At 42.0% G+C, this 27,159-nt stretch overlaps 1 protein-coding gene across 4 annotated transcripts in view; it reads right to left on the bottom strand.

Moving 5' to 3' along the window:
* pik3cd (phosphatidylinositol-4,5-bisphosphate 3-kinase, catalytic subunit delta) overlaps positions 1 to 27,159 on the bottom strand; it is a 51,812-nt gene that overhangs the window by 18,012 nt on the left and 6,641 nt on the right. For 3 of the 4 annotated variants that reach the window (XM_071372119.1, XM_071372118.1, XM_071372120.1), the window contains exons 6-17: positions 26,488 to 26,643; positions 25,813 to 25,902; positions 24,312 to 24,533; positions 12,524 to 12,620; positions 11,727 to 11,857; positions 11,477 to 11,527; positions 11,001 to 11,168; positions 10,034 to 10,155; positions 9,042 to 9,185; positions 5,879 to 5,978; positions 2,972 to 3,150; positions 2,597 to 2,706 (exon numbers count right to left, since the gene is read on the bottom strand). In XM_071372119.1, the coding sequence (XP_071228220.1) occupies positions 2,597 to 2,706; positions 2,972 to 3,150; positions 5,879 to 5,978; positions 9,042 to 9,185; positions 10,034 to 10,155; positions 11,001 to 11,168; positions 11,477 to 11,527; positions 11,727 to 11,857; positions 12,524 to 12,620; positions 24,312 to 24,533; positions 25,813 to 25,902; positions 26,488 to 26,643 (1,570 nt within the window). The remainder of the gene's footprint in view (positions 1 to 2,596; positions 2,707 to 2,971; positions 3,151 to 5,878; positions 5,979 to 9,041; positions 9,186 to 10,033; positions 10,156 to 11,000; positions 11,169 to 11,476; positions 11,528 to 11,726; positions 11,858 to 12,523; positions 12,621 to 24,311; positions 24,534 to 25,812; positions 25,903 to 26,487; positions 26,644 to 27,159) is intronic. The other variant, XM_071372121.1, reaches the window with a different exon arrangement.

Below are 27,159 nucleotides of genomic sequence, written 5' to 3'. Positions count from 1 at the left end.
TCAGGCTAAAGGTACATTTATATCCAACCGAAATGGGATGAAAATCCCAGATGCAGACTCCACAGAATTTTCTCCAGGTGGCCAGACTGTCAATTTAGGCCAGTATGATTACTGCTCTTGATGGCATGCAAAATTAGCATGATAAAAGGTCGGTCTGAAGATAAATAGTTCCTAACTTTAATTTACAAGTAACAGTACCTAATATTCCCGCATTGGACCAAATGATTAATCTATGAACAAGTGTTTATTTGTTGCATCTTTTCTAATAACCGCATGGCCATAAATTAGGTAAATACAGTAGTAAAAGGGTATCACTGGGATTCTCTGCCCCTAACCCTATTACAGGGGCTGAGTCACTGGCTTACTGGTGCTCTTTCATGCCGTCCCTAGGAGGGGTGCGTCACTTGAGTGGGTTGAGTTACTGACGTGATCTTCCTGTCTGGGTTGGCGCCCCCCCTTGGTTTGTGCTGTGGTGGAGATCTTTGTGGGCTATACTCGGCCTTGTCTCAGGATTGTAAGTTGGTGGTTGAAGATATCCCTCTAGTGGTGTGGGGGCTGTGCTTTGGCAGAGTGGGTGGGGTTATATCCTTCCTGTTTGGCCCTGTCCGGGGGTATCATCGGATGGGGCCACAGTGTCTCCTGACCCCTCCTGTCTCAGCCTCCAGTATTTATGCTGCAGTAGTTTATGTGTCGGGGGGCTAGGGTCAGTTGGTTATACCTGGAGTACTTCTCCTATCTTATCCAGTGTCCTGTGTGAATTTAAGTATGCTCTCTCTAATTCTCTCGTTCTCTCTTTCTTTCTCTCTCTCGGAGAACCTGAGCCCTAGGACCATACGTCACGGCAAACCGGGCATGATGACTCCTTGCTGTCCCCAGTCCACCTGGCCTTGCTGCTGTTCCAGTTTCAACTGTTCTGCCTGCTGTTATGGAACCCCTACCTGTTCAACTCTTAATGATCGGCTATGAAAAGCCAACTGACTTTTATTCCTGATTATTATTTGACCATGCTTGTCATTTATGAACATTTTGAAAATCTTGGGTCTCTCTAATTCTCTCCTTCTCTCTTTCTTTCTCTCTCTCGGAGGACCGGAGCCCTAGGACCATACGTCAGGACTACCGGGCATGATGACTCCTTGCTGTCCCCAGTCCGCCTGGCCCTGCTGCTATTCCAGTTTCAACTGTTCTGCCTGCGGTTATGGAACCCCTACCTGTCCCAGACCTGCTGTTTTCAATTCTTAATGATCGGCTATGAAAAGCCAACTGACATTTATTCCTTATTATTATTTGACCATGCTTGTCATTTATGAACATTTTGAAAATCTTGGCTCTCTCTAATTCTCTCCTTCTCTCTCTCTTTCTCTCTCTCGGAGGACCTGAGCCCTGGGACCGTGCGTCGGGGCTGCCGGGCGTGATGGCTCCTTGCTGTCCCCAGTCCACCTGGCCTTGCTGCTATTCCAGTTTCAGCTGTTCTGCCTGCGGTTATGGAACCGCCACCTGTCCCGGACCTGCTATTCTCAACTCTTGATGATCGGCTATGAAAAGCCAACTGAAAATTATTCATGATTATTATTTGACCATGCTTGTCACTTATGAACATTTTGAACATCTTGGCATAGTTCTGTTATAATCTCCACCCAGCACAGCCAGAAGAGGACTGGCCACCCCTCATAGCCTGGTTCCTCTCTAGGTTTCTTCCTAGGTTTTGGCCTTTCTAGGGAGTTTTTCCTAGCCACCGTGCTTCTACACCTGCATTGCTTGCTGTTTGGGGTTTTAGGCTGGGTGTCTGTACAGCACTTCGAGATATTAGCTGATGTACGAAGGGCTATATAAAATAAACTTGATTTGATTTGATTTGTATAACTTCTAACAGAATAACTTGAATTTCTTGAAGGGATCTTCTTTTTGGAGTTGTTCAGAAAATAAAGAAATAAACATAGTAGCTTGGGGATACACACAGTAGACCTAGCTACTAGGCTGACTGGATGACGATAGCACAACATAAAAAAGCAAACTTAAAAAATAGTGCTACTCTCCACCGGTGTCTCTGATCTTAGATGAGGAAGATATCTGATATACTTTATGGAGCATCGGGCTGTGCGTAGCCTATGCTACAGACATTGGCTAGCAGATAGGCAGCTAATTAACCTAGCTAGCTACATTGACGGAACTTGGAGATAATCTGGAGGGTCCGGGGTGAGTCTCTTTAGCTCTCCAGTTCTATGGAATTGCCCATGAAGCCAGTAGTGGTTCTTCTCCAGCCTCGACATTAGTCCCGACGCCCCTGGTTCTCTCAATCTGGATACTGCTTGCATCCTGCATCTCCATGGATACCACCAAGGATGCACTTCAGATGCGCAAACAAAGCTACCAAACAGCACTTAAACAGTGCTAAAAGTGTGTCCATTAGTTGACTAACACACTCCCACGAAGAGAACAGTCATTCATACAGTACATATAATATGACAATAGTTAAGGCGACATACAGAACCAACACCACCGATCACCATTACAGTGCCCCCCCAAAAATGCAAATAAAAAATATAACCTAAAAAAATGATGTATCATGTGGACCAAGGATGTTATTTGGGTTTCTCACCATCTCCGTTCTTGAAGATTATGCCCACAGCGTCCCCCTGCACCCATTGGTTCTTGTACATGAGCCACAGGGGCTTCATCTTGGAGTCCATGAACTTGCATCTGTCCGCACTGCAACATAAAGCAAATTTGTTGACACTGGGAGAAGACTTCTCCCTATATAATATCATTTTACCCATTTGTAGAAAAAATAAATAAACATAGTAATTTCTAACACATAATTAATTAAAAGATACTGAATGTGGCTATCAGTGCCCTTAAAACATGGAGGTGCATGATGCTTCCGTGTGTGTGTGCATTCCTGGGTGTCTGTCTGTTTGCATCTTTGTGTGCGTCTGTGTGTGCGTGCCTGCATCTGTGTGTGTCAGGTACCCACCAAATCTCTGAGAGCATGATGCTGGGATTGAGCGGGGACAGCAGGTATGAGAGGGCCTCCATGTAGGCCTCCTGTTTGATACACAGCTTCATGTCGTCTGTCATCTGCTGGCGTGACGTCTTCTGCCAGCCCGACTTCACAAAGTCATTCAGAGCCTTCATCTTGTTCAGAGCCTCGTTCTGCACAGAGAGAAGAGGAGGAGGGAGTATTGATAAAGTTTTGGGATAGTACAGTCGTGGCCAAAAGTTTTGAGAATGACACAAATATTAATTTTCACAATGTCTGCTGCCTCAGTTTGTATGATGGCAATTTGCATATACTCCAGAGTGATCAGATGAATTGCAATTAATTACAAAGTCCCTCTTTGCCATGCAAATGAACTGAATCTCAACTAAAAATAATTCACTGCATTTCAGCCCTGCCACAAAAGGACCAGCTGACATCATGTCAGTGATTCTCTCGTTAACACAGGTGTGAGTGTTGACGAGGACAAGGCTGGAGATCACTCTGTCATGCTGATTGAGTTCGGATAACAAACTGGAAGCTTCAAAAGGAGGGTGGTGCTTGGAATCATTGTTCTTCCTCTGTCAAACATGGTTACCTGCAAGGAAACACGTGCCGTCATCATTGCTTTGCACAAAAAGGGCTTCACAGGCTAGGATATTGCTGCCAGTAAGATTGCACCTAAATCAACCATTTATCGGATCATCAAGAACTTCAAGGAGAGCGGTTTAATTGTTATGAAGAAGGCTTCAGGGCACCCAAGAAAGTCCAGCAAGCTCCAGGACCGTCTCCTAAAGTTGATTCAGCTGCGGGATCGGGGCACCACCAGTACAGAGCTTGCTCAGGAATGGCAGCAGGCAGGTGTGAGTGCATCTGCACGCACAGTGAAGCGAAGACTTTTGGAGGATGGCCTGGTGTCAAGAAGGGCAGCAAAGAAGCCACTTCTCTCCAGGAAAAACATCAGGGACATACTGATATTCTGCAAAAGGTACAGGGATTGGACTGCTGAGGACTGGGGTAAAGTAATTGTCTCTGATGAATCCCCTTTCTGATTGTTTGGGGGATCCGGAAAAAAAGCTTGTCCGGAGAAGACAAGGTGAGCGCTACCATCAGTCCTGTGTCATGCCAACAGTAAAGCATCCTGAGACCATTCATGTGTGGGGTTGCTTCTCAGCCAAGGGAGTGGGCTCACTCACAATTTTGCACAAGAACACAGCCATGAATAAAGATTGGTACCAACACATCCTCCGAGAGCAACTTCTCCCAACCATCCAGGAACAGTTTGGTGACAAACAATGCCTTTTCCAGCATGACGGAGCACCTTGCCATAAGGCAAGGATAACTAAGTGGCTCGGAGAACAAAACTTCGATATTGTGGGTCCATGGCCAGGAAACTCCCCAGACCTTAATCCCATTGAGAACTTGTGGTCAATCCTCAAGAGACGGGTGGACAAAAAAAAAAAAAAAAAATCTGACAAACTCCAAGCATTGATTATGCAAGAATGGGATGCCATCAGTCAGGATGTGGCCCAGAAGTTAATTCACAGCATGCCAGGGCGGATTGCAGAGGTCTTGAAAAAAAAGAGTCAACACTGCAAATATTGACTCTTTGCATCAACTTCATGTAATTGTCAATAAAAGCCTTTGACACTTATGAAATGCTTGTAATTATACTTCAGTATTCCATAGTAACATCTGACAAAAATATCTAAAGGCACTGAAGCAGTAAACTTTGTGGAAATTAATATTTGTGTCATTCTCAAAACTTGCTAACCACATCATTCTTTGTGTTCTGGGCTCAAAACTGTATTGTTTAATTTTTGCACCTACTAGTTGGTCATTTCAAATGGGAAGAAACCCAGTAGGGGAGACCGGGCAATTGTAACATCTTGACTTTCTCCAAACATAAACAAGCTAGAGATGAAACTCACACAGTACATGCCCATTTAGGTTATTGCTCTGCTCGAAAAGTTTCAGCAAAATATCTCACTATTTGCACATTTCATGAGCAAATGTTTGTTTTTTAGGGGTGAATGTAGTTTTTTAGGTGTGAATGTAGTTTTTTCCAACGGTTGTATTGTTCTTATACTGTCCTGAGCATTAATGTCCAAGAATTCATACTAGCAACATTTTCATCACTATATGTTGGCTAAACATTGGCATGATTGACATCTGTCACTATTGTTGTCTATTGCTAGGCACATGAGGTTTTGTCATGGCTGCTGGGTTGGGAGTAATTGTAACACAGTGTTAAAATGATCTGGAGCCAAGCAGCAACATTATGAAAAAATATATATTTTAACTTTAAGGTTGTATGAATTATACATCAACTATACAATTACTAACTTTAAATAGCCTTGGTGTCCTGTACAGTGCCAAATAAGTTGTAAACAGATATATTCTGGACACCATCAGACATTTCAGATGTTTTGAGAGCTACCGAATGGCCATGTAAATGTTGGTTACGTACATAGAAATACTTATATTTGTTGCAAAATTATTACATACAGTAGGTCTATAATATAAACTATAATATGATAATTCATAAACATTAATTTTATACAAGTTAAGTGCATTTATTTTGTTTATTTTTTAGGTGTCACAATTTCCCTTGGCACGGCGGCAAATGTAACATCCGGACTTTTCAGATTAAAATCAATATTGTGATCAGACCTTCTTACATAGATCTATAAATGGTATGAATGATTAGCAGACAGATGTACATTTCTCATATAAAAACATTAGTGGCCTAGTTCGAGTGGTCTCTGAGCAATAAAGTCAAATACAAAACATGTTACAATTGCCCCCAGTCTCCCCTAGTCCTCTACACATGCTATTTCTAAGGAATCTGGCCATTGTACATGTCTAAGAATTAACAAGTATATAGTCTCGAGGTGTGCTCACCTGTTTCCATAAGCTCTTGATGTGATAGATGTTGCCCCTGCAGTAAGCCTCTAAAATCAGGCCGAAACGCAGACTGACCGAGGATACGTGCATTTCTGACCTGGAGTGAGGACAAAGGCTTCTGTCACAACTTCTACCAACACCACCTTAGTGTTCAATTCATATACAGAGTTATAGTGCTTGTTCCACACGTATGCCCACAGCCAGGTGCGCACACACATGAATAAGTAAGCTTACAATAAGTAGGTAAGCAAGCATACTATATAAAGGGTCAATTCCAATACTATATTTACAATGTGCATGGATACTGGAGTGATGGAGGTAGATATGTATAGGGGTAAGGTAACTAGGCAACAGGATATAAGATAAACAGAGTAGCAGCAGCTTGTACGTGAGTGGGTGTGCATAAATGTATGTGCATATTATGTGTGAGTGAGCAGTGTGAGTGTGTTTGTGTGTGTAGAGCCCTGTGAATGTGCATAGAGATGTAAATAAAAGGTCAATAAAGATACAATGTTAACTCAGATAGCTAACAAAATAGCTACACAGACTATTTATCAGTCTTATTGCTTGGGGATAGAAGCTGTTGAAGAGCATGTTGGTGTCAGACTTGATGCACCGGTACTGCTTGCCATGCGGAAGCAGAGAAAATAGTCTATAGCTTGGGTGGTCGGAGTCTACCGATTTTCCGGACCTTCCTTCCACACCGCCTGATATAGATGTCCTGGATGGCAGGGAGCTCGGCCCCAGTGATGTACTGGGCTGTCCACATCACCCTCTGTAGCGCCATGGGATCGAGGGTGGTACTATTGCCATACCAGGCAGTGATGCAGCCAGTCAAGATGCTCTCAATGGTACAGCTGTATAACTTTTTGAGGATTTGAGGGACCCATGACAAACTTTTTCAACCTCCTGAAGGGGAAGAACCGCTGTCGCTCTTTCTTCACGATGTGCATGTGTGAGGACCATTTGAGGACCAGTCTTTAGTGATTTGGACACCGAGGAACTTGAAGTTCTCGACCTGTTCCACTGTAGCCTCGTTAATGTGGATGGGAGCGTGCTCGCCCCTTCGTTTCCTGTAGTCCACGATCAGCTCCTTGGTCTTACTGACGTTGAGGGAGAGGTTGTTGCTCTGGCACCACACTGCCAAGTCACTGAAATCCTCCCTGTAGGACTGCTGGTGATCAGGCCTAGCATCGTCATGCTGTCAGCCAACTTGATGATGGTGTTGGAGTCGGGCGTGGTCACACAGTCGTGGGTGAACAGGGAGTACAGGAGGGCACTAAGCACACACCCCTGTGGGGCTCCAGTGTTGAGGGTCAGCATGGCGGAGGTAATGTTGCCACCCTCACCACCTGAGGTCAGCCCGTCAGAAAGTCCAGGATCTAGTTGCAGAGGGATGTGTTCAGATCCAGAGTCCTCCTTAGCTTGGTGACGAGCTTGGAGGGGGCAATCTCCTGTTGAATGCTGAGCTGTAGTCAATGAACAGCATTCTCACATAGGTATTCTTATCTAGGTGGGTGAGGGCAGTGTGGAGAGCAATTGAGATTGCATCATCTATGGATCTTTTGGGGCGGTATGCAAATTGGGGTGTCTGGGATGGTGAAGTTAATGTGTGTCATAACCAGCCATTCATGATTACAGAAGTGAATGCTATAGGGCTGTAGTCAATATGGCATGTTCTTGGGGACAGGAATGATGGTGGTCATATTAAAACATGTGGAGATTACAGACTGGGACAATAAGAGGTTGAAAACTACTGTGAATATGCCTGCCAGCTATTCTGCGCATGCTCTGAGAACGCACCCTGCTTGCTATACAGTCGGGCCCCACGGCCTTGACATGATTAAAGACCTTTTTCACATCGGCCTCGGAGAGCGAGATCACCCAATCCTCTGGGTCTGTGACGACACTCCCACCTGGCACGATGTTGTTGTTATCATGTATAAATGCATTGAGTTCGTCTGGTAGAGAAGCATTGTTGGGCAGATCACGGTTGGGTTCTTTTGTAAACCGTAATGAACTGTAGCCCCTGTCACATTCGCAGGTGCCGAAGCCTGTGTAATATGATTCCAACTTACTCCTATAATGTCCTTTGCTCGTTAGATGACTCTGTGGAGGTCATTGCGGGACTTATCGTACTTGTTCCTGTCCTCGGCCGTAGCCTCATGGTTGTCTACTATAGCTCTGTGTGCGGTAGCCCTGTCTTTTAGTTTAGCGCCAACCTCAGTGCTAATCCAGGGCTTTTGATTGGGGAAGCAGCGAACCCTCACCGTGGGTACAACGTCGCCGATGCATTTTCTAATGAAGCCAGTGACGGAGGTGGTTAGCTCGTCAATGTTAACGGCGGAGTATCTAAACAAATTCCAATCAGCGCTAGCAAAGCAGTCCTGTAGCATAATCTGTGATTCTGGTGACCATTTCTCAACAGAGTGATTCACGGGTACTTCCTGTTCCTGTATAAGTTTCTGCATGTAAACAGGAAGCAGGAGTACGGAGTTATGATCTGATTTGCCGAATGTCAGACGAGGGAGGGTCTTTAATGCTAGTGGCGTTGGAGACGTGTTCATGGAAGTTGGGCATCACGTGTCTTAGTGACATGAAATTAAAATGGGTTGACACTTCCTGTAACTAATCAATTTGGCTATTTAAGCTCTGAATATCAGCTACCCAACTTTATCAGAAGGCTTTCTCCTGAGCCTATTTGCAATGTGTTTACACAGTGGGAAATGCAGAAGTGTTTTCTTTTTCGCTATGATCAGCTCGTCAAAAATTGACAGATACAAACTTGAAACCACTGATCATAACAATTAGCCCACAGGATTTAACTCATAGACAGCAGTTGTGAGTAGCCTGATTACATTGCATACTGTCCATTTTACATTGATCTCTCTCTCTCTCTCTCTCTCTCTCTCTCTCTCTCTCTCTCTCTCTCTCTCTCTCTCTCTCTCTCTCTCTCTCTCTCTCTCTCTCTCTCTCTCTCTCTCTCTCTCTCTCTCTCTCTCTCTCTCTCTCTCTCTCTCTCTCTCTCTCTCTCTCTCTCTCTCTCTCTCTCTCTCTCTCTCTCTCTCTGACACTCTTACACTCCCACTCTTACACTCCCACTCTTACACTCCCACTCTTACACTCCCACTCTCTCACACTCTCTCGCTCTCTCTCTCACCTGAGATGCCAGAAGAGGAAGTGACCTATCCTCTTGTTGGAGAGGGCTCTCTCTAGCAGGAAAGTAGCAAGGTCACAGTCCAGGTAAGACTCATACTTCAGAACCTGAACCAACTGCAGCAAGTACTGGAGCAGCTCCTCATCTCTGTTGGGAGGGAGATTAAACAGAGTCATTTACAGCAACATTTTCACAATGTTGTAAAAACAATTATGTTTTGCCAGCTGTATATAGTCTTTGAGCAACCAAATCATTGACGGGCATCCAGTATGGTTGGAACTTGTTGACACTTCTAAAAACCAATTCTTAACATTGATTTCTCACCATTGTTAAAGTGGTACCACTTGTTTTGATTTTTGATTTGTACCACTTGTTTGTATTTCAGGAGAAAAAAACCTATACATCCCTACATAATCATGTCACTATTTTTCTGGAGTTTGAGTACCTATCAAAATGGAAAGCAGAAAAGAGGCCATGGCGAACGCCAAAGGATAGCTCTCTAGTCACCTAGGGCTGGTCTCCCAGACATGGATTGAGCTTAGTCCTGGAATAAAAAGCACTTTCAATGAGAATTTTCCATTGAACATGCTTTTTAGTCAAGGACTAGGCTTAAAGCTGCAATATGTAACTTTTTGGGGTCCCAACCAAATTCACATAAAAATGTATGTTATAGATCTGTCATTCTCATTAAAAGCAAATGTAAGAAGCGGTAGATCTGTTCTGTGTGTGGTATTTCTATACTTCTTACGTTTAGTTTTTGTGTCTTTTACTTTTGGATTTGTAGACCAGTTTCAAACAGATGAAAATACAATATTTTTGGTTATGGAAAATATATTTCACAGCGGTTTAGATTCTCTACACTATGCTTGTTTTGTCACATAAACTGAAATTAGGCGATCTATTCACATGTTTTTTAAACCAGGAAATGGCGGAGTGATTTCTGCATAGTGCATCTTTAATCTGTGTCTGGGAAACTACCCCTAAGGTTACAATACCTCAGCTTCCTTAGGCATCTGATGGTGAAGGAGCGGACCATTGGGTCAGGGAAACTGTAGTCCAGCAGCTCCAGGGCATGGAGAGCAGGGAGGTCCGGCCATTTCTGCAGAAACGCCACCATCTGGACACAATGGCACAGGTCAGGTTTTTTGACATTGAACCTACTGGAACTTTAAATTCATTTTCAGCATACATGAGCATTGCTAATGCATACTGAAAGCATGAATCAATTTGAACATGATAATGGAAAAGAATGACATATTTAATAATTGCAAAAACAGATGCACAATGAACTAATGCACTGCATATGTATCGCAAGGTAACTAAATCTCTGGTTCAACCAAAGTTCCTCTCACAGAAATGTTTTAAGAAAAGTTACAACATACTTGTAACTGCCCAAATAATGGAAACAGTTTAGTAGATGAGGGATACAAAGTATATTGAAAGCAGGTTCTTCCACACGGGTGTGGTTCTTGAGTTAATGAAGTAATTAACATCCCTTCATGCTTAGGGTCATGTAAAAAGAATGCTGGGCAGGCCTTTATTTTGGTTACCATGGCTATGCCCCAATAGGATGACAATGCCCCAAACCACAGGGCACGAGTGGTCACTGAATGGTTTGATGAGCATGAAAACAATGTAAACAATATGCCATGGCCGTCTCAGTCACTAGTTCTCAAATCAATTGAGCACATATGGGAGATTCTCGAGCGGCACCTGAGACAACATTTTCCACCACCATCAATAAATGGTGGAAGAATGGTGTCGCATTCCTGCAAGAGTTGTATAATCTATGCCAAGGTGCAGTGATGCTGTTCTGGCTCGTGTTGGCCCAACGACCTATTTAGACACTTTATGTTGGTGTCTATTTGGAAGTTACCTTTTAAGTCAAGATGCAGATGATAATTTCACTTGCATTGCGTTAACTCACACCTCAGTTGTCTTTGCGAGAGGAAAGTGTCCTACCTGTGCTACATCCTCGTGCTTATTCCATTTTGTGATGAGGAGAAGTTTGGACAGACTCTCTGGGTAGCGCTCCCGCACCACACCGCGTAGCTTCCACAGAAGCTCTTTCTCATCCTCAAAGAACTCTGTGTAGTTCTTATTGTCTACTATTTCCTTTAGCTTCATATGCTGGGCAGCACAATACAAAGACAACAGGGAAGGGGTTGAGTGAACATACTGTAGATCTGTAGGTACTAGAATGGTAATTTCTTAGCAATGAATCTATACTTTGATGTAAATGTAATTGGAAAAAACACTGGTAATTGTGAGGAACATAATTGATACGTAATGGTATTGATAATGAATTCAAAGTTCAAACATACAATAAGGTAATACAAATAATAAATGGTTTATGCGTTTTAAAAGTTGAATGTGGTTTTCAAAGGATTACTTTAATGTAATCTAATACATTTCAAACAAACAATAGAGTCCCTTACCTCCACCTTGGTGGCTATAACCTTCCCTCCATTTTTTTCTAGGTCCCTCAACTGAAAATAGGAGCATACAAATGTGTAGATATCTTAATATAGCTCTAAAAATACAATTTCTAATGTCTAACTTCATAAAATCTATATATATTTTTTTTTACACGTACAGTACAAGATGGTTACAAGTGTAATGGTTACAAATGTACGAGGTTGGTTACAAATGTACAAATGTACAACGTGTGTGCAATATAAGGTGTACCTTGTCGAAATGGGGGTAGTAGAGAGGGTGAGGTCGGATATTGGGGAAGCGAATGAGGAGTCCTGCTGCACTATCAACGTTGGGATTTTTCTCCACTGTGCCCATTGGATTCAAGAGGTCGCCTTTATCATCTGTGAGGCCAAATTAAACCGAAATAAACATATTCAGCTATTAGCTAAATCAATGTGTTAAAGCTGCAATCAGCAGTAGAAACAATACAGCGTCCTCCCCACCACTGTGGGATGGGGCTGGAGAAATGTAACCATTCTCAAAAACAGAGGGATCATATCTAGTATTATTATTGTAGGTTGTCTTAGTTGTGTACTGTGAACAAAAGTCAAACAGATTTAGACCAGCCTCACTCCTTTTTTAGTATAGCAGTAACTACATTTTTTTAACACGCAAAAAAAGTTGTTCAAATTTTTTTTTTTTGCAGTATTTAAATGTCACTCCATGCCAGATATATACAAAAACAAGTTCCAAATTTGTTGTAATTCAAATTTTAAAAATGTTTTTGCTGCTTTTTACATTTATTATTACTACCCATTTATTTGCAGCAATTTAATGACATTTTAAACAACTGTAGGTAAATAGTACAATGATTAAAATTGTATCAGAGAGAGAGAGAGAGAGAGAGAGAGAGAGAGAGAGAGAGAGAGAGAGAGAGAGAGAGAGAGAGAGAGAGAGAGAGAGAGAGAGAGAGAGAGAGAGAGAGAGAGAGAGAGAGAGAGAGAGAGAGAGTGTGTGTGTGTGTGTGTGTGTGTGTGTGTGTGTGTGTGTGTGGTCTTCTACTGTACCAGGGACTGAAGGCCAGGTGGAGAGAAGGAACTCCCCAGTCTTCAGCTGATCCTTATAGTCAAACACCATGGTGTTTACCCAGGCTAGTGGACAGTCCTGGTGGGAGAAACCATAGAATGAGGTGACTGTTAATAAAGCACAAATTGATAGCCGAACTTCCATGCTTTTACTTTCTGCTTTGCGCCTAGGTTGAGGATAACAAAAGTTAAGACAAGAGGATTCTAATATCCCATAACTCTTTGCATTCATGCGGAATAATTCTAAAACTAAGGCACCAGCGATGCTAGTTAGCAATAGTGCTGGTCCCATGAATCTGTTTATTTTTGAACGCTTCCGCATGTGAACGATGTTGGACATTGTCCTAACCTGGATATCTTCAACCTAGCTTTGCTCCAATCGGGACCCTCAAAATGGCCCCAGTCCATCCATTATAGCATCATGACTTGAATGGGAAGGTCCATTCTAATTCTATGGGAGAAACACCATGGTCATGTTCAGTAAAGGAGAAAAAAAAGTGGAACGGGAGGTACTACCATAACTAGTCCAATAAGAACAATATTGTTTTTCTCGTCGCGAAACGTTTTGCTACGGTGTGCCCTACTGAACACGACCAAGGTTGATAGTCATTAGCACACTATTTACAAATTCAAACTTTCTAACCTGTTTTCGTTTACATCTGTTTAGAAGAAACCAAATATGTGTGAGTACATCTTGGGCTTCATTCAATCAAAATCAGTATGTGGTCCACAGTGTCACTAAGTTGAAGTTTGGATTCTTTCAATCAATAACACACGTTGTGAAATCAAAATAAATACAACTTGATATTCAATTCAAACTGGATACCTAGCTGCATGGGAGGAATGATGTGTTGCCATAAACTGGAAACTTCCAGATTGATTAAATGGAGCCTCCAGTCTTGAAATGAATGACTGAGAATGGCAATGGTGCAATGAACAACTGACTTATTCTTGCACCACCAAAAAGCACAGTCACTTTGCGAAAGAGTTTCCACTGTGGTTAACAAACAGGTCTTCGTTCGTATAATAACTGATATCATTATGTCTCACACGCCATTTGTGTTGTAGGCCTCTATGGTTACATTAAATTGCTTGAAATGCATTTCAATATACAGTATACATAAAACAATACAAGCCACAATATCTAATTGGCCATTACAAGGATTTCAATTAACCTCAGAAACTGTTAAACACTTGATATTAGAGTTATAAAATAAAGGTTAATTGAGTTGTCATTGTATTGTATCTCATTGTATTGTAAGTATTGAATGATTGTAATGAATGATAAATGTCCAAATCTCCCTTCCTGGCACAAGGTTTAATGAGAATGACTTGTAAATTACTTATGGTAAATGGTCAGGGGAAAGCACTTCTCAAGCTAAGGCGGGAAAACCAATATAGTGCATCGCTCAGCTGCGAACTTGTTAAAAAAACAAGCTAAATTAAAATAAGCCGATGCGAGTGGCCATGGCTAGTCAAAATAACTTCTCGCTTCCTGTTTTGTGTTCCAAATGGCACAGTGCACCACTTTTGACCATGGCCCTATGGACCCTGGTCAAAAGTATGCATTATACAGGGAATAGGGTGCCATATGGGATGCAGGCCCGCTGTCTGGCCTGCTGAGAGGACTTCTCCTCTGGGTGACGGAAGGGAGAAGTGGCCCAGAAAGCAGAAGTGGAGTCGCTGAGGCCGAGCTCCCCACAGCACACATGTGGCCTCTTCTCGCACCTTGCCTCTTTTAAACCAGGGCGTATTCACTAGGAAGCAAACAGGGCAAAACGGGGAGGTAGTAGCCTTGTTTTTGTAGCAAAACATTTTCCATTGCAAAAGGTTATTTCTACGGTGTGCACTAATGAATACACCCAGGACTGTGACAAGAGCCACGGTGAAAAGGGGAAATTGGGCCCAGGCCTCAGTGTACTGTACTATTATACACAACTACATACACGCTCCACTTCCTGAAAGCAATGGAAAACAAGTCCATAGTAACCAATGGCATGGGGATTCAAAGAGGTGGTGTTGCTAACTGTGTGTTCATGTCTAGAAGTGAAACCATTATGGCATTTCGCAGAAAAGGGGAACATAAGAGATATCCTTGACTTGATCGAAACAAAAAAAACTACACAGAACACAGACATGACTTTTTTCTGTATGTCCTTATAATAGCCATATGACACATGCAAACTGCTTAGTAGGTACATTTTCAAATAAACTGGCAATGGGGTCAGAAGGATGAAAAGATAAGTGAACAAACATTTGGGTAATGTTTCTAAGCAGATATACATTGTTACATGCTTTGGTTTTTCCATTTATGTTTTGAGGTTGGACTTTAGTGTGTATAGCTCATTAGCACATAGGGGCACCGATTGGTGTCACCTCGTTGGTCAGTATGTGTTACACCTGTGCTGGTTGCCATCTTGTTATTGGGAAGGTGTTTCACCTGTGCTGGCCCAGGTGCTATTTCAGAGTGGTTGGCCCAGTGCTCCAGTTGTCTTGAGAGATGTGGAGGGTCAACACTCCACAGTTGGCGCTCCCTATTTGATTTCTAGAAAAACATTCCTTTGTCTGATTTCCCTGATTTAATTTTGCTCCACCTTTTTGGTTTGCTTGTTGAGTGTGTTTTTTTCTCCCCAATTTCGTGGTATCCAATTGGTAGTTACAGTCTTGTCTCATCGCTGCAACTCCCGTACGGACTTGGGAGAGGCGAAGGTCGAGAGCCGTGCGTCCTCCAAAACACAACCCAACCAAGCTGCACTGCTTCTTGACACAATGCCTGCTTAACCCGGAAGCCAGCCGCACCAATGTGTCAGAGGAATCACCGTACACCTGACGACCGTGACAGCGTGCACTGCTCCCGGCACGCCACAGGAGTCGCTAGTGCGCGATGGAACAAGGACATCCCTGCTGGCCAAACCCTCCCCTAACCCGGACGACGCTGGGCCAATTGTGCGCCGCCCCATGGGTCTCCCGGTCGCGGCCGGCTGCGACAGAGGCTGGACTCGAACACAGAATCTCTAGTGGCACAGGTAGCACTGTGCCACTCGGGGGGCTGATGTGGGTTTGTCTAATTGTTTGCCTCTTCTTGGGCAAATTTAGTGGGCACTCATGGTGGGTGTCTTTTAGGTTCCAGTTGTTCTCGCTAGTCAACTTTCAGTTATACACCTTGCCCCCATGAGTGTCTTTCAGAATCCCTCCTAAAATCCCACCTGTTTTCGTTTTAGTTGTTGATCAGTGACTCTTTGTTAGTTCCCCCTTCTGTTTGAGCGACATTTTTGGTTTTCTTGCTGGTGAACGTAACATACACCTCCATTTAAAGTTTCCACAGCTCTAAATGTAATGTGAAACACAGTAGTAATAGCCATTTAAAGTGGAACTGACAGCCTTTTAGCAACATTACATTTGACTAAAATCTGTTCATATATACCCCTAGGAAGAATGACACTTTTTAAAAACATTTTCTGACAAGCGAGCACTTAGACATGGTCATTTTCACGTTTTCATCAATTCATAGAATGTTTGAGAATGACGTAAAGTAAGGCATTTGTGAAAATAATACAGCAATATAGAGTGCGAACCCGGCCGTGCATTTGGACTATTAATAGAAACTGCAGTAAATAAAAACATCTGCCTGGCCCAGGACCTGAGTCTACGCCATAGCCAATCAGAGCTACAGTAGGTCTTTATGCAAATATGCCAATAAGCCTGCCATCATTCACTTTCAACTGGACAGTGTGTTTACAGGCAGTAAGCAAGTTCAGCACGACTTTACATCATTAGCACGCATTCGCCATATGCCACAAAATACACCTGAATGGATTTCTGCAAATGTGACCAACTGACTCGATTCAGTCTTATGTCGCAAAATTTGATATGTTTTTTTTTTACATCGGATAAAAGTAGAGACTCAAAGCTAGAAACTGGTATATCATACACTACAGCTGAGGAACAATGGGAAAGTAATTCTGCTTTGAAAGTTGATGAACTTGTAACATTACTTTTGAGAAAATGGCCCTTGAATGTTTTGGTAGCTACTGGAAAGCCTACTAGAAAGATTGGACTTCAGTAAATTCAGAGCGTTTCACTCTCGGAGCGTTCAGAGCGCACACCGGACGCTCTGGCCTAAAAGTAGGTTTAATCCGAGCATTCTGAACTAACAGCAGCAGTCAAGCACCCAAGCTAACTGGCTAACGTTGGCTAGCTTGCTAACTACTTCCAGTCACAAATGAGAGAACAGCTCACTGACCATTTTACTCGCCCTAGCAGGCTGTTTTTATGTTATCCAGATCGTTGGTGACTGCAACTGTGCTGAATGGCAACAATTTCATTACGTTTTTTTCCCTAAGTTTACTGACACCGGCCATATTCAATGGGTGTTGAGCGTTCGTAAATTCATCATTTATTCTGCGCTCTGGCACACTCAGACGAGAGTGCTCTGAAATCGGAATAGATAGCCAGAGCGAATTTACTGTCTATCGACAGTTGTCGCAGTGAAATAGTTACTTGCATAGTGGAGTCTTTTGTTTAGACAGCTAGCTAGATAAACAATTAACCATAATCCCAATTTATAACATTACTACCCTGCATGAATCTGCAGGTAGCTAACCAACCAACCAACCAGGATCAAAATTAGCTAGCTAACATTAGGCTATAACTAGCAATGCAAATGGCTCTGAGATACGAATAATATTACTACACAGATCACACGCAACGTTAGCATCAGTACACTTTAACTTGAAATAAATGACTTTCTGACAAAATTAGAAATGTGTAATATCTGAAAATGTAGCTAGCTAGACTCTCTTACATGGATGGACGCTTCTCCCTCTGTGTCACGGATGCCATGGTTGCCCTTAGATTGAAAATGTAATACGGAGACAGGTGTTTTATACAACAGCCTTCTGTGTATTCTCTTTTCTACTCCGTCTGCATATTTGCAATCAAACGGCAGAATTTCCTTAGCTAATCTCCTTAGCTATCATACTCTAATTCCACTGATTTCATAACTCGATCCTCCAGAAAGTGGAGAGCAACACTTATGCAGTTCTACTATGTGATATCTTTCAAAAAAGCTGCGTTATAAAGGATTACCTACACATACTGACCAGCTCATATTATAGACAGGAGTGTGCTACATGGCAGTCCAATCCGAACTCATCTGTCGGCATGTCCAGCCAACTCATTATCTCAGCCAATCATGGCTAGCAGGGAGGTTGCTTAGTTTTCCGTGGCTAAACCAACTAGGCTCATAATTTAACAATTTTATTTGTATTTACAGATGGCATACACGTTTGTTATTAAGGCACATGAAAGGTCACATGCTCCAGAAGGCATTTCTGCCAAAATACGCTCCTGTGAAGTAGTGACGCGCGACATACACCTTGTTTCCTGAAACGACTCACAAATACGTACAGGTGAAGTTGGAAGTTTACATACACCTTAGCCAAATACATTTAAACTCAGTTTTTCACAATTCCTGACATTTAGTCCTAGTAAAAATGTCCTGTTTTAGGCCAGTTAGAATCACCACTTTATTTTTGAGAATGTGAAATGTCAGAATAATAGTAGAGAGAATTATTTATTTCAGCTTTTATTTCTTTCATCACATTCCCAGTGGGTCAGAAGTTTGCATACACTCAATTAGTATTTGGTAGCTTTGCCTTTTAAATTGTTTAACTTGGGTCAAACGTTTTGCGTAGCCTTCCACAAGCTTCCCACAATAAGTTGGGTGAATTTTGGCCCATTCCTCCTGACAGAGTTGGTGTAACTGAGTCAGGTTTGTAGGCCTCCTTGCTCGCACACGCTTTTTCAGTTCTTCCCACAAATTTTGTCCTTAAACCATTTTGCCACAACTTTGGAAGTATGCTTGGGGTCATTGTCCGTTTGGAAGGCTCCTTTGCGACCAAGCTTTAACTTCCTGACTGATGTCTTGAGATGTAGCTTCAATATATCCACATAATTGTCCATCCTCATGATGCCATCTATTTTGTGAAGTGCACCAGTCCCTCCTGCAGCAAAGCACCCCCACAACATGATGCTGCCACCCCTGTGCTTCACAGTTAGGATGGTGTTCTTCGGCTTGCAAGCCTCCCCCTTTTTCCTCCAAACATAACGATGGTCATTGTGGCCAAACAGTTCTATTTTTGTTTCATCAGACCAGAGGACATTTCTCCAAAAAGTACGATCTTTGTCCCCATGTGCAGTTGCAAACCGTAGTCTGGCTTTTTTATGGCGGTTTTGGAGCAGTGGCTTCTTCCTTGCTGAGCGGCCTTTCAGGTTATGTCAATATAGGACTTGCTGTACTGTGGATATAGATACTTTGTACCCGTTTCCTCCAGCATCTTCACAAGGTCCTTTGCTGTTGTTCTGGGATTGATTTGCACTTTTCGCACCAAAGTACGTTCATCTGTAGGAGACAGAACGCGTCTCCTTCCTGAGCGGTATGACGGCTGCGTGGGTCCATGGTGTTTATACTTGCATACTATTGTTTGTACAGATGAACGTGGTACCTTCAGGCATTTGGAAATTGCTCCCAAGGATAAACCAGACTTGTAGAGGTCAACAACAAAAAATTCTGAGGTCTTGGTTGATTTATTTTGATTTTCCCATGATGTCAAGCAAAGAGGCACTGAGTTTGAAGGTAGGCCTTGAAATACATCCACAGGTACACCTCCAATTGACTCAAATGATGTTAATTAGCCTATCAGAAGCTTCTAAAGCCATGACATAATTTTCTGGAATTTTCCAAGCTGTTTAAAGGAAGAGTCAACTTAGTGTAACTGTAAATACCATGGGAGTCATCTTACATTTGGGAACTTTACAGTCCCCACATCAACAACAAGATGAACAACTACATGCTAGCCAGAGCTATATGAGCTGAAATCTAATGAGGGAATATTAGTTAAACGCTCTCAAACTTTTTAAGCTAGTTGGCCGTCAAAATCGCACTGATAAACAATGGGGAATAGTAGCCTGCTCGTCCTTCTGCAGCTTGCCTGCCAATGCATGCTTGTCCCAAACCACATTTTGACAACTGAATGGGAACTTGCATGCCCGCCCATTTGATCGACAACTAAGTGTGCGTTCGTAAATTGCCTCCAGTATGTCAGAGTGAGCTCCGTGTCGTTCATAAATTCAAAGAGTTTTCAGATTGTAAATTTACAAACAGTAAATTACAAACAGTTTTGTAAATTCAGTGTGTTTCGCTCTCTGCGCGTTCAGTGGATGCTCTGGCCTAGGAGTAGGGTTGATCTGAGAGCGTTCTGACCTCAAAACTGCAGTAAGCACCCAAGCTCTGTCTAACTTCCAGACACAAATGAGCAGGGGCGCAACTTTCACTGAGGACATGTCCTCCCCACATTCTGAAATTGCATTTCTTGCTAGCTAACCAAATGACACCTGCATCTCTGGCTGTGTAACCAATGAAAAACAAGATAAGGGGTAAAAGTCGGTCACCCACTCACCCAATTACATTACATCCTTCCAGCAGCTAGCTAGCTAGCTTACGTTAGGCTTCGTGTTTTTAGCTTGCTACATAAATAGATACGCTAGCCTATTAGCACGCTGACTGACTTGTGATCATTGACCTTGCTAGTTTGATTATATTGATATTCCCAGCCTTAGTTACATTCGTCCGTTTTTGTCCAAAATATTGAGTCATTGAAACTGAAACAGTGCATCCCGAATGGGTGGAGGCAGCAAACAATGTACCAGACAAGCTGTGATTTACAACCTGATAACAATATATTTTGGACTACCAAGAAATGTATTGGTGAATTATATTAACCATGCATTGAACTGCATCCATCTATTCTGCCAACAATGCCTTACTGTACGTGATGGAATTTTCAGTCAAGTATAATCTAGTTTTAAAACCCCTTATAAAGTTTGATATTTTTGTACTGATATGATTGTTTCATATCTGTAAAGTAGTTAACACACTGTCAGTTCCACTTTAAGGAAGTTGTCTTTGCAATGAAAGTGGAAGTACTTAAGAGAAGAGGTAAATACAACAAATATCTGTGGGTTGGCTTAGAAACTTCCTTGAAATTGACGCTCTACTCTTCCTTCCTTGGAGTGATAGTGTAGCAGATAAGAGTAGAAGCGAATAAAACGCTTGCACAATCCGACAACAGCAAAACATACACCCCCTCCTACACACACACACACAAAAAGAAACATGTTTTGTTCAGGCAAACAAATTCACACACTGACACTCACCCACACAGACACCCATGCAACCACAGAAACACAAAGTGTGTCAGAGCACGTTGAAATAGCAACATGGTTGTAGCTACAATAGCAGGCACCCTGTACAAATAGCATACCCCAAGACATGCTAACCTCTCACCATTACAATAACAGGGGAGGTTAGCATTTTTTGGGGAGTATAATATTTATGCCTCAAACTTTTACTCATTGTATCATTTCAAATCCAAAGTGCTAGAGTATAGAGCCAAAACAACAAAAGATGTGTCACTGTCCCAATACTTTTGGAGCTCACTGTAAAGCAGTTTTACGTGCCAACATTTATTCCGAATTCAGATAGGGATTTCACGTAGTGACATATGTTCTTCAACTAAAACTGTGTCGTGTCCCCCTACCCCCCCATTATACTGAATTCTCAGTCAGTTTTCTTAAAGATGCAGTCCGGGATCTTAACCCTTAACACTCGTGGGAATTGGCCTGTATGGATAGGGCTAAATCGAAATGTTTCTTACAGAAGAAATATGAAAAGCATATGCATAAGCATGGTAGGAATTAAAAGGGAACATTTTGGAGGTTATGGGAAAATTATTAGACCAAAGTTAAAAACACAACAGTTAACCTGACACAAGACTGAATCCAAACATTACACTGATGATTTTATGTGATTTTTACATTTACTGTACTTTTCGCTGCATTTGTTGATAACAAAATCTGAAAATACTCTGGATACATTCAGTAACATGATACGAATATTCCTGGAAAATTTGATGTAGGTCTACATAAGACAAAAAAAATAAAAGGGTTTGAATGAGAGGACTAACTGGTGTCTCTAAGTGACCACACACACACACCTCTCCAAAGTGTACATAGTTCCTAAGTAATTTCAATGCACTTACAACTCAAAGAAGAGTCTTCAACTATAAGGTGATTTTTTAGCTCTCCTAGATGTGCCGTTGAGGAACTAGAGCAAGCACACTTGTAATTGTTTTGAACACAACCCTGCATCCCCGCACTCACACAATTGCTGTTGTTGTTTACACAATCCATAAACAGTCCATTATAAATCACAATCTGGTTCAGGTGGGCATCATTTCAAAGCTTGCTCTACTGCCAACATGACTAGCTAAATTACAGTGCCTTCAGAAAGTATTCATACCCCTTGACTTATTCCATATTTTGTTGTGTTACAGCCTGAATTCAAAATGGATTGGGAAAAAAAAGAATCTCACCCATCTACACACAATACCCCATAATGACAAAGTGAAAACATGTTTTTAGAAATGTTTGCAAATGTATTGAAAAAGAAATACAGAAATATGTAATTTACATAAGTATTCACACCCCAGGTCAATAGATGTTAGTATCACCTTTGGCAGCGATTACAGCTGTGAGTCTTTATGGGTAAGACTAAGAGCTTTGCACACCTGGATTGTACAACATTTGCCCGTTATTATTTAAAAAATCAACAAATTGGTTGTTGCTCATTGTTAGACTGCCATCAAAACATGATGCAGCCACCACCATGCTTGAAAATATGAAGAGTGGTACTCAGTTATGTGTTGGATTTGCCCCAAACATAAGGCTTTGTATTCAGGACATAAAATTAATTTGCCACATTTTTTGCAGTTTTACTTTAGTGCCTTAGTGCAAACAAGATGGATGTTTTGGAATATTTGTATTCTGCACAGGCTTCATTCTTTTCACTTTGTCATTTAAGTTAGTATTGTAGAGTAACTACAATGTTGTTGATCCATCCTCAGTTTTCTGATATCACAGCCATTAAACTATGTAACTGTTTTAAAGTCACCATTGACCTCATGGTAAAATCCTTGAGCGGTTTCCTTCCTCTCCGGCAACTGAGTAGGGAAGGACGCCGTTATCTTTGTAATGACTGAGTGCATTAATAAACCATCCAAATTGTAATTCATAACTTCACAATGCTGAAAGGGATATGCAATGTCAATAGGTGCCCTTCTTTGCGAGCATTGAAATTCACTGCTCGGCTGAGGGACCTTACAGATCATTGTATGTGTGGGGTACAGAGATGAGGTAGTGAATAAAAAATCATGTTAAACACTATTCTTGCACACAGCATGAGTCCATGCAACTTATTATGTGACTTGTTAAACACATTTTTACTCCTGAACATATTTAGGCTTGCCATAACAAAGGTGTTGAATACTTTTTGACTCAATGCTTTTCATTTTGAATTCATTTGTAAAAATTCCACTTTGACATTATGCGGTATTGTGTGTAGGCCAGTGACACAAAATCTAAATTTAAGAAATGTTTAATTCAGGCTGTAACACAACAAAATGTGGAAAAAGTAAAGGGGTTTGAATACTTTCTGAAGGCACTGTATAAAATATGATCTTACAGTCTTAGTCTTCCACAGCGCAATTCAGAGAAACAGATCCTAATTTCAGCGAGCATAGTAAGGAGTTTATATGCGTGCATTCAGGTGCGTGTTCCATGGGAAATAGACAAACATAGGCTCATTCTGTTCAGAACAACTCAGGGTTTGACGCCATGTCATCTTGTAACTGTACATCAAACATAGTGATCATAAACATTGACACTGTACATGACATGAATTTTATGATATGGAAAATTGAAGTGCACATTCAGACTCATGGGTGTTTGGCTTGCATGTATGACATCATAGCGATATTTATTCTAATTATCAGAGTCTCATCTTTCAAAATACATAGAGTCCCCTAATTTATGGCATTTCCCTCACTCAGAGAACAAAAATGTGCAAAAGTTGCAGAAGGGATGGGGGCAACTTCTTGTCGCATGCGGTGCTCAAGAACAGAACGTCTGTCAGTCAAAACCCATAAAGCGATGTGAAGCACAGAGCTCTGACGTCATGTATAGTATGTTAGTGTACAGCCACTGGGTTCCAATTTAGGTACTTATCAGTGCCCAAATCCTGCAATTTTCAACACGTATACAGGTACTAGAGTAAAGGGTTACGCACTTACAAAATAGACATTTTCGGGGACTGAAATTATACAAAAGCTCTAGACCATCACTTTAACAGCTACAGTGCTGAAACAAACCTCTACTTAAAGTGCTGCCTCCCCCAGACCACATATACCCCTGGCTGCAGTGGTACGAAACCCCCGTTCTGCCACTTACTGTATCTCATCTACATTTTTAACTCTCTTTTTTAACTCTCTCTCTGTCAATAAAACTTGTCAAATTAATTCAAAATAGATATTTTTAAACTCTGCTTTCTTGAGCTCTTACACCTCGATCACATCGACAGAATCATTGCATTTTGGCACACCAGAAGCATATTCATTTCCAATGGAACGCTGCATTTGCCTTGCAGCATTGCGTTGCAAAGGCAGTTGCAGTGCGTTCTGTGTGGTGCATACGTTGGATTTATCGAACATATGCGTCAAACTGTATGCGTAGACGGCTTTTTGACAGAAATTGTAAAAGAAGGTGAATGTTTAACTTTTGTTGCACACATATCCAGATGATGCTGCGTACTATTTTGCACAATGACGCTATCGGTGTGATCAAGGTGTAACAGCTCTTACAGCTGCAGACTTACAGCTTTCTTGTTCTTCTTCTTGGTGGAGCGGGGCTTCTTGGCCTTCTCGATGACAGCGTAGAGAGCAAAGCACAGGCGGCTCATACGAGGCAGGTCGCTCACGCTGATGTCAAACACCAGCTTCTGGTCCCACAGGGGCTCGGAGCACACGTTAACCTCACCGCTGGTCACTACCTTACACAGCAGCTCACTGCCGTGGAACAGACCTGCCTGGACGACCAGCTGGGAGACACAAACACGTGCATAAACGCATGCACACGCACGTACACACACACACAAATAATAAGAACCCACATGAGAGACTGAGTTGGACATCCTTGTGTTAACTGATCTGTTTTCTTTTGTTTTCCACAAAGCAAATGAAATTGCTTTTGGTAAGGTATGGTAAGGTGTCTGAATCGGTTCTTTCATAAGCAATGCATACTGCCTTCATAAGAACAATAAATGTCTACAGTAAATGAAAAATCATGAATGAACAGTGGAGTCTATTTTTCCAATGTGATTAATTCAATATCAAGCAGTCAATTCCTCAAGGCTCGGTGTACTGCCTACCTTGGATATATTCAAACCAGGCTGGGTTGTAGCCAGATTAGAAAAGTACTGTGTGCGTATGACCCAAATGACAACCTATTCTCTACATAGGGCACTAAATTTGACCAGGTCCCATTGAGTTCTGGTCAAAAGTAGTGTACTAGATAGGGAATATGGTGCAATTTGGGACGCACACTATATGAGTGGATATTTCCCCCTAGGGTATCTTGGCAAATTTCTGCCTGCCAACAATGTGACAGGACAAATAATTTACTGTGAGTCATGCTCGGCTCTGAGGTAAGAGGCCGGAAGTGCACTTACACAACAACCAATCTAAACAGTAACAGTAAGAAAAAAGCTGAATCAAACACACACAGACAAAACATTAAGCCAATTCCCCATGTGTTTTTCTTGGTTGTTCTTTTACATCCAATTCACAGGATCCAAGTTAAACAACCTTTCTATAATGAAAATATGACATGTAAATCAAATAATTTGCAGCATAGTCCATTTCTACATAATATTGCCCAGTTATTCAATGCAATATCAACAGTACAGTATCATAATTCTATGTAGAGTAATTAGAGGGCGGAGAAACTCAACAAATTTCAAGATAGGTCAGAGCCGTCAACATGCCCTATCTGCAATAGTAACGACAACCATCTCTCCTATCAACAACAAAAAAGTTAAAGTGGCGAGCGAGAGCGCAAAGCCTGTCCTTTTCTAAGAATCTAGGCACCAGAGTGCAACGTGAAAGCCAGATAGGCCCTCCCCACTTCCTGTTTTGTAGAGTTTTAACCAACTGCCTCTGATGAATTATGGGAAATGTGCGGTAAGGGTCATATGACCCCATCGTTTACATTTCACCTCTCCTTCGTACACCCTAAAGTGAGATATTGGTAAACAACTCGAAGCTGCACTTCATTGAGCAACAGTCAGAGCGCGAAAGCCCACATGAAACCACACCAACCTTCATTCCTTCATCTGCGTTGACTCGGTAGCCTTGTAGCAAGTGAATGTGGAAAGGCTCCTCAATGGACCACAAAGACGACGTGTTCTGCTGATAGTAAGAAAAAAATAGGAAATTTGCTTTGATTAACATTGAAATTGTTTCCTGCCTTGTGCGAATTATTAATGTCAGTGTGACATGCAAGGCCCAAAATGTGAATTTGTTTTACCTTCAACAACAAAACATGATAAAGAAAGAGAAGAGGAACTAAAGCTTCCAAAAGCTGAAGCTGATACAAGGCCAACCTGGTTCATCCTTTCTATGTTGGTATCAATTATGGGAAGTAGAGTTTGAACCAAAACAAAACTACACACACAAATGTATTGTCATTTAGCAGCATTGTGTGTGATAATTGGGAGAGATAGGTGCTACCATTTCAAAGCTACACTGAAGATCATACAACTAATGCAGACAGTAAAAACCATTAACAACAAGAAAACTCAGTGAGTTCAAATCAGCAAAGTTCATACACATTAAAGTGTAAAAAGTAAATGATTTCAGGCAGACCCCCCCCAGCATGTTTTGGGCATGTCAAAGTCCATAATACTGGTTGAGGAACAACTGTAAGAGGTACAAAAAAAGGTTGACATTCTGTTAATAAAAAATGACTGTGGTCCCAAGTGACTGACCACTCACCTTCTTCACGGGTAGAGGGGGGGGCTTGGACAAGGAGCGACTCTTGGATACCTGGCTGCCCAGGCAGCCCTGCTCCTCCTGGTATTTGACAACGGTGGATTGATGAACCATGGTCAGGTGGGGGGTTTGACCCCCTCTCAAACAGGAGAAGATGTACTGAGGAAGGAGTAGAGAAAGGAAGAAGGGAAGAGAGGAAGAAGAAGGGTTGGATGTCAACCACACAGATCACCCGCACATATTTCCCGGGGTCCAGATTGCTCCGGGGTGAAGTTTCCCCTAGGTACAGATCTAGGATCAGCTTCCCCTCCCCCAACCCTAATTCAATTAGTGGGTAAAATGCAAGACCAGCGTCTAGGAGTGACTCCACCCTACTCTGTCCAGATATTCACTGGTGTACTCATGTTCAAGAACTGGAGGCTGTTATTTACTGAAGCTTAATAATGCAGCTGAATTATGTGCAATGCAGTTCCCTTCTGAGGGCTGCTAGAGATATGAGTCATCATTGGTCTGAAGGTAGCAGGAGTTTCAAAACCAACAACGGAGTCTCCTGCCACCGAAACATTGAGTCATTCCACTAGAGACCAGAGAGCCAAAGGCTCTCATTACATACCTAGCATATACAGACAAAATAGATCACATTCACAGAGCAGACAGAGGCAACATGCAGACAAA

This window comes from Salvelinus alpinus, chromosome 28 (genome assembly GCF_045679555.1).
Source record: "Salvelinus alpinus chromosome 28, SLU_Salpinus.1, whole genome shotgun sequence".
NCBI lineage: Eukaryota > Metazoa > Chordata > Actinopteri > Salmoniformes > Salmonidae > Salvelinus > Salvelinus alpinus.
The sequence above is the reverse complement of the archived record's forward strand: the minus strand, read 5'-3'. Positions and strand labels throughout refer to the sequence as shown.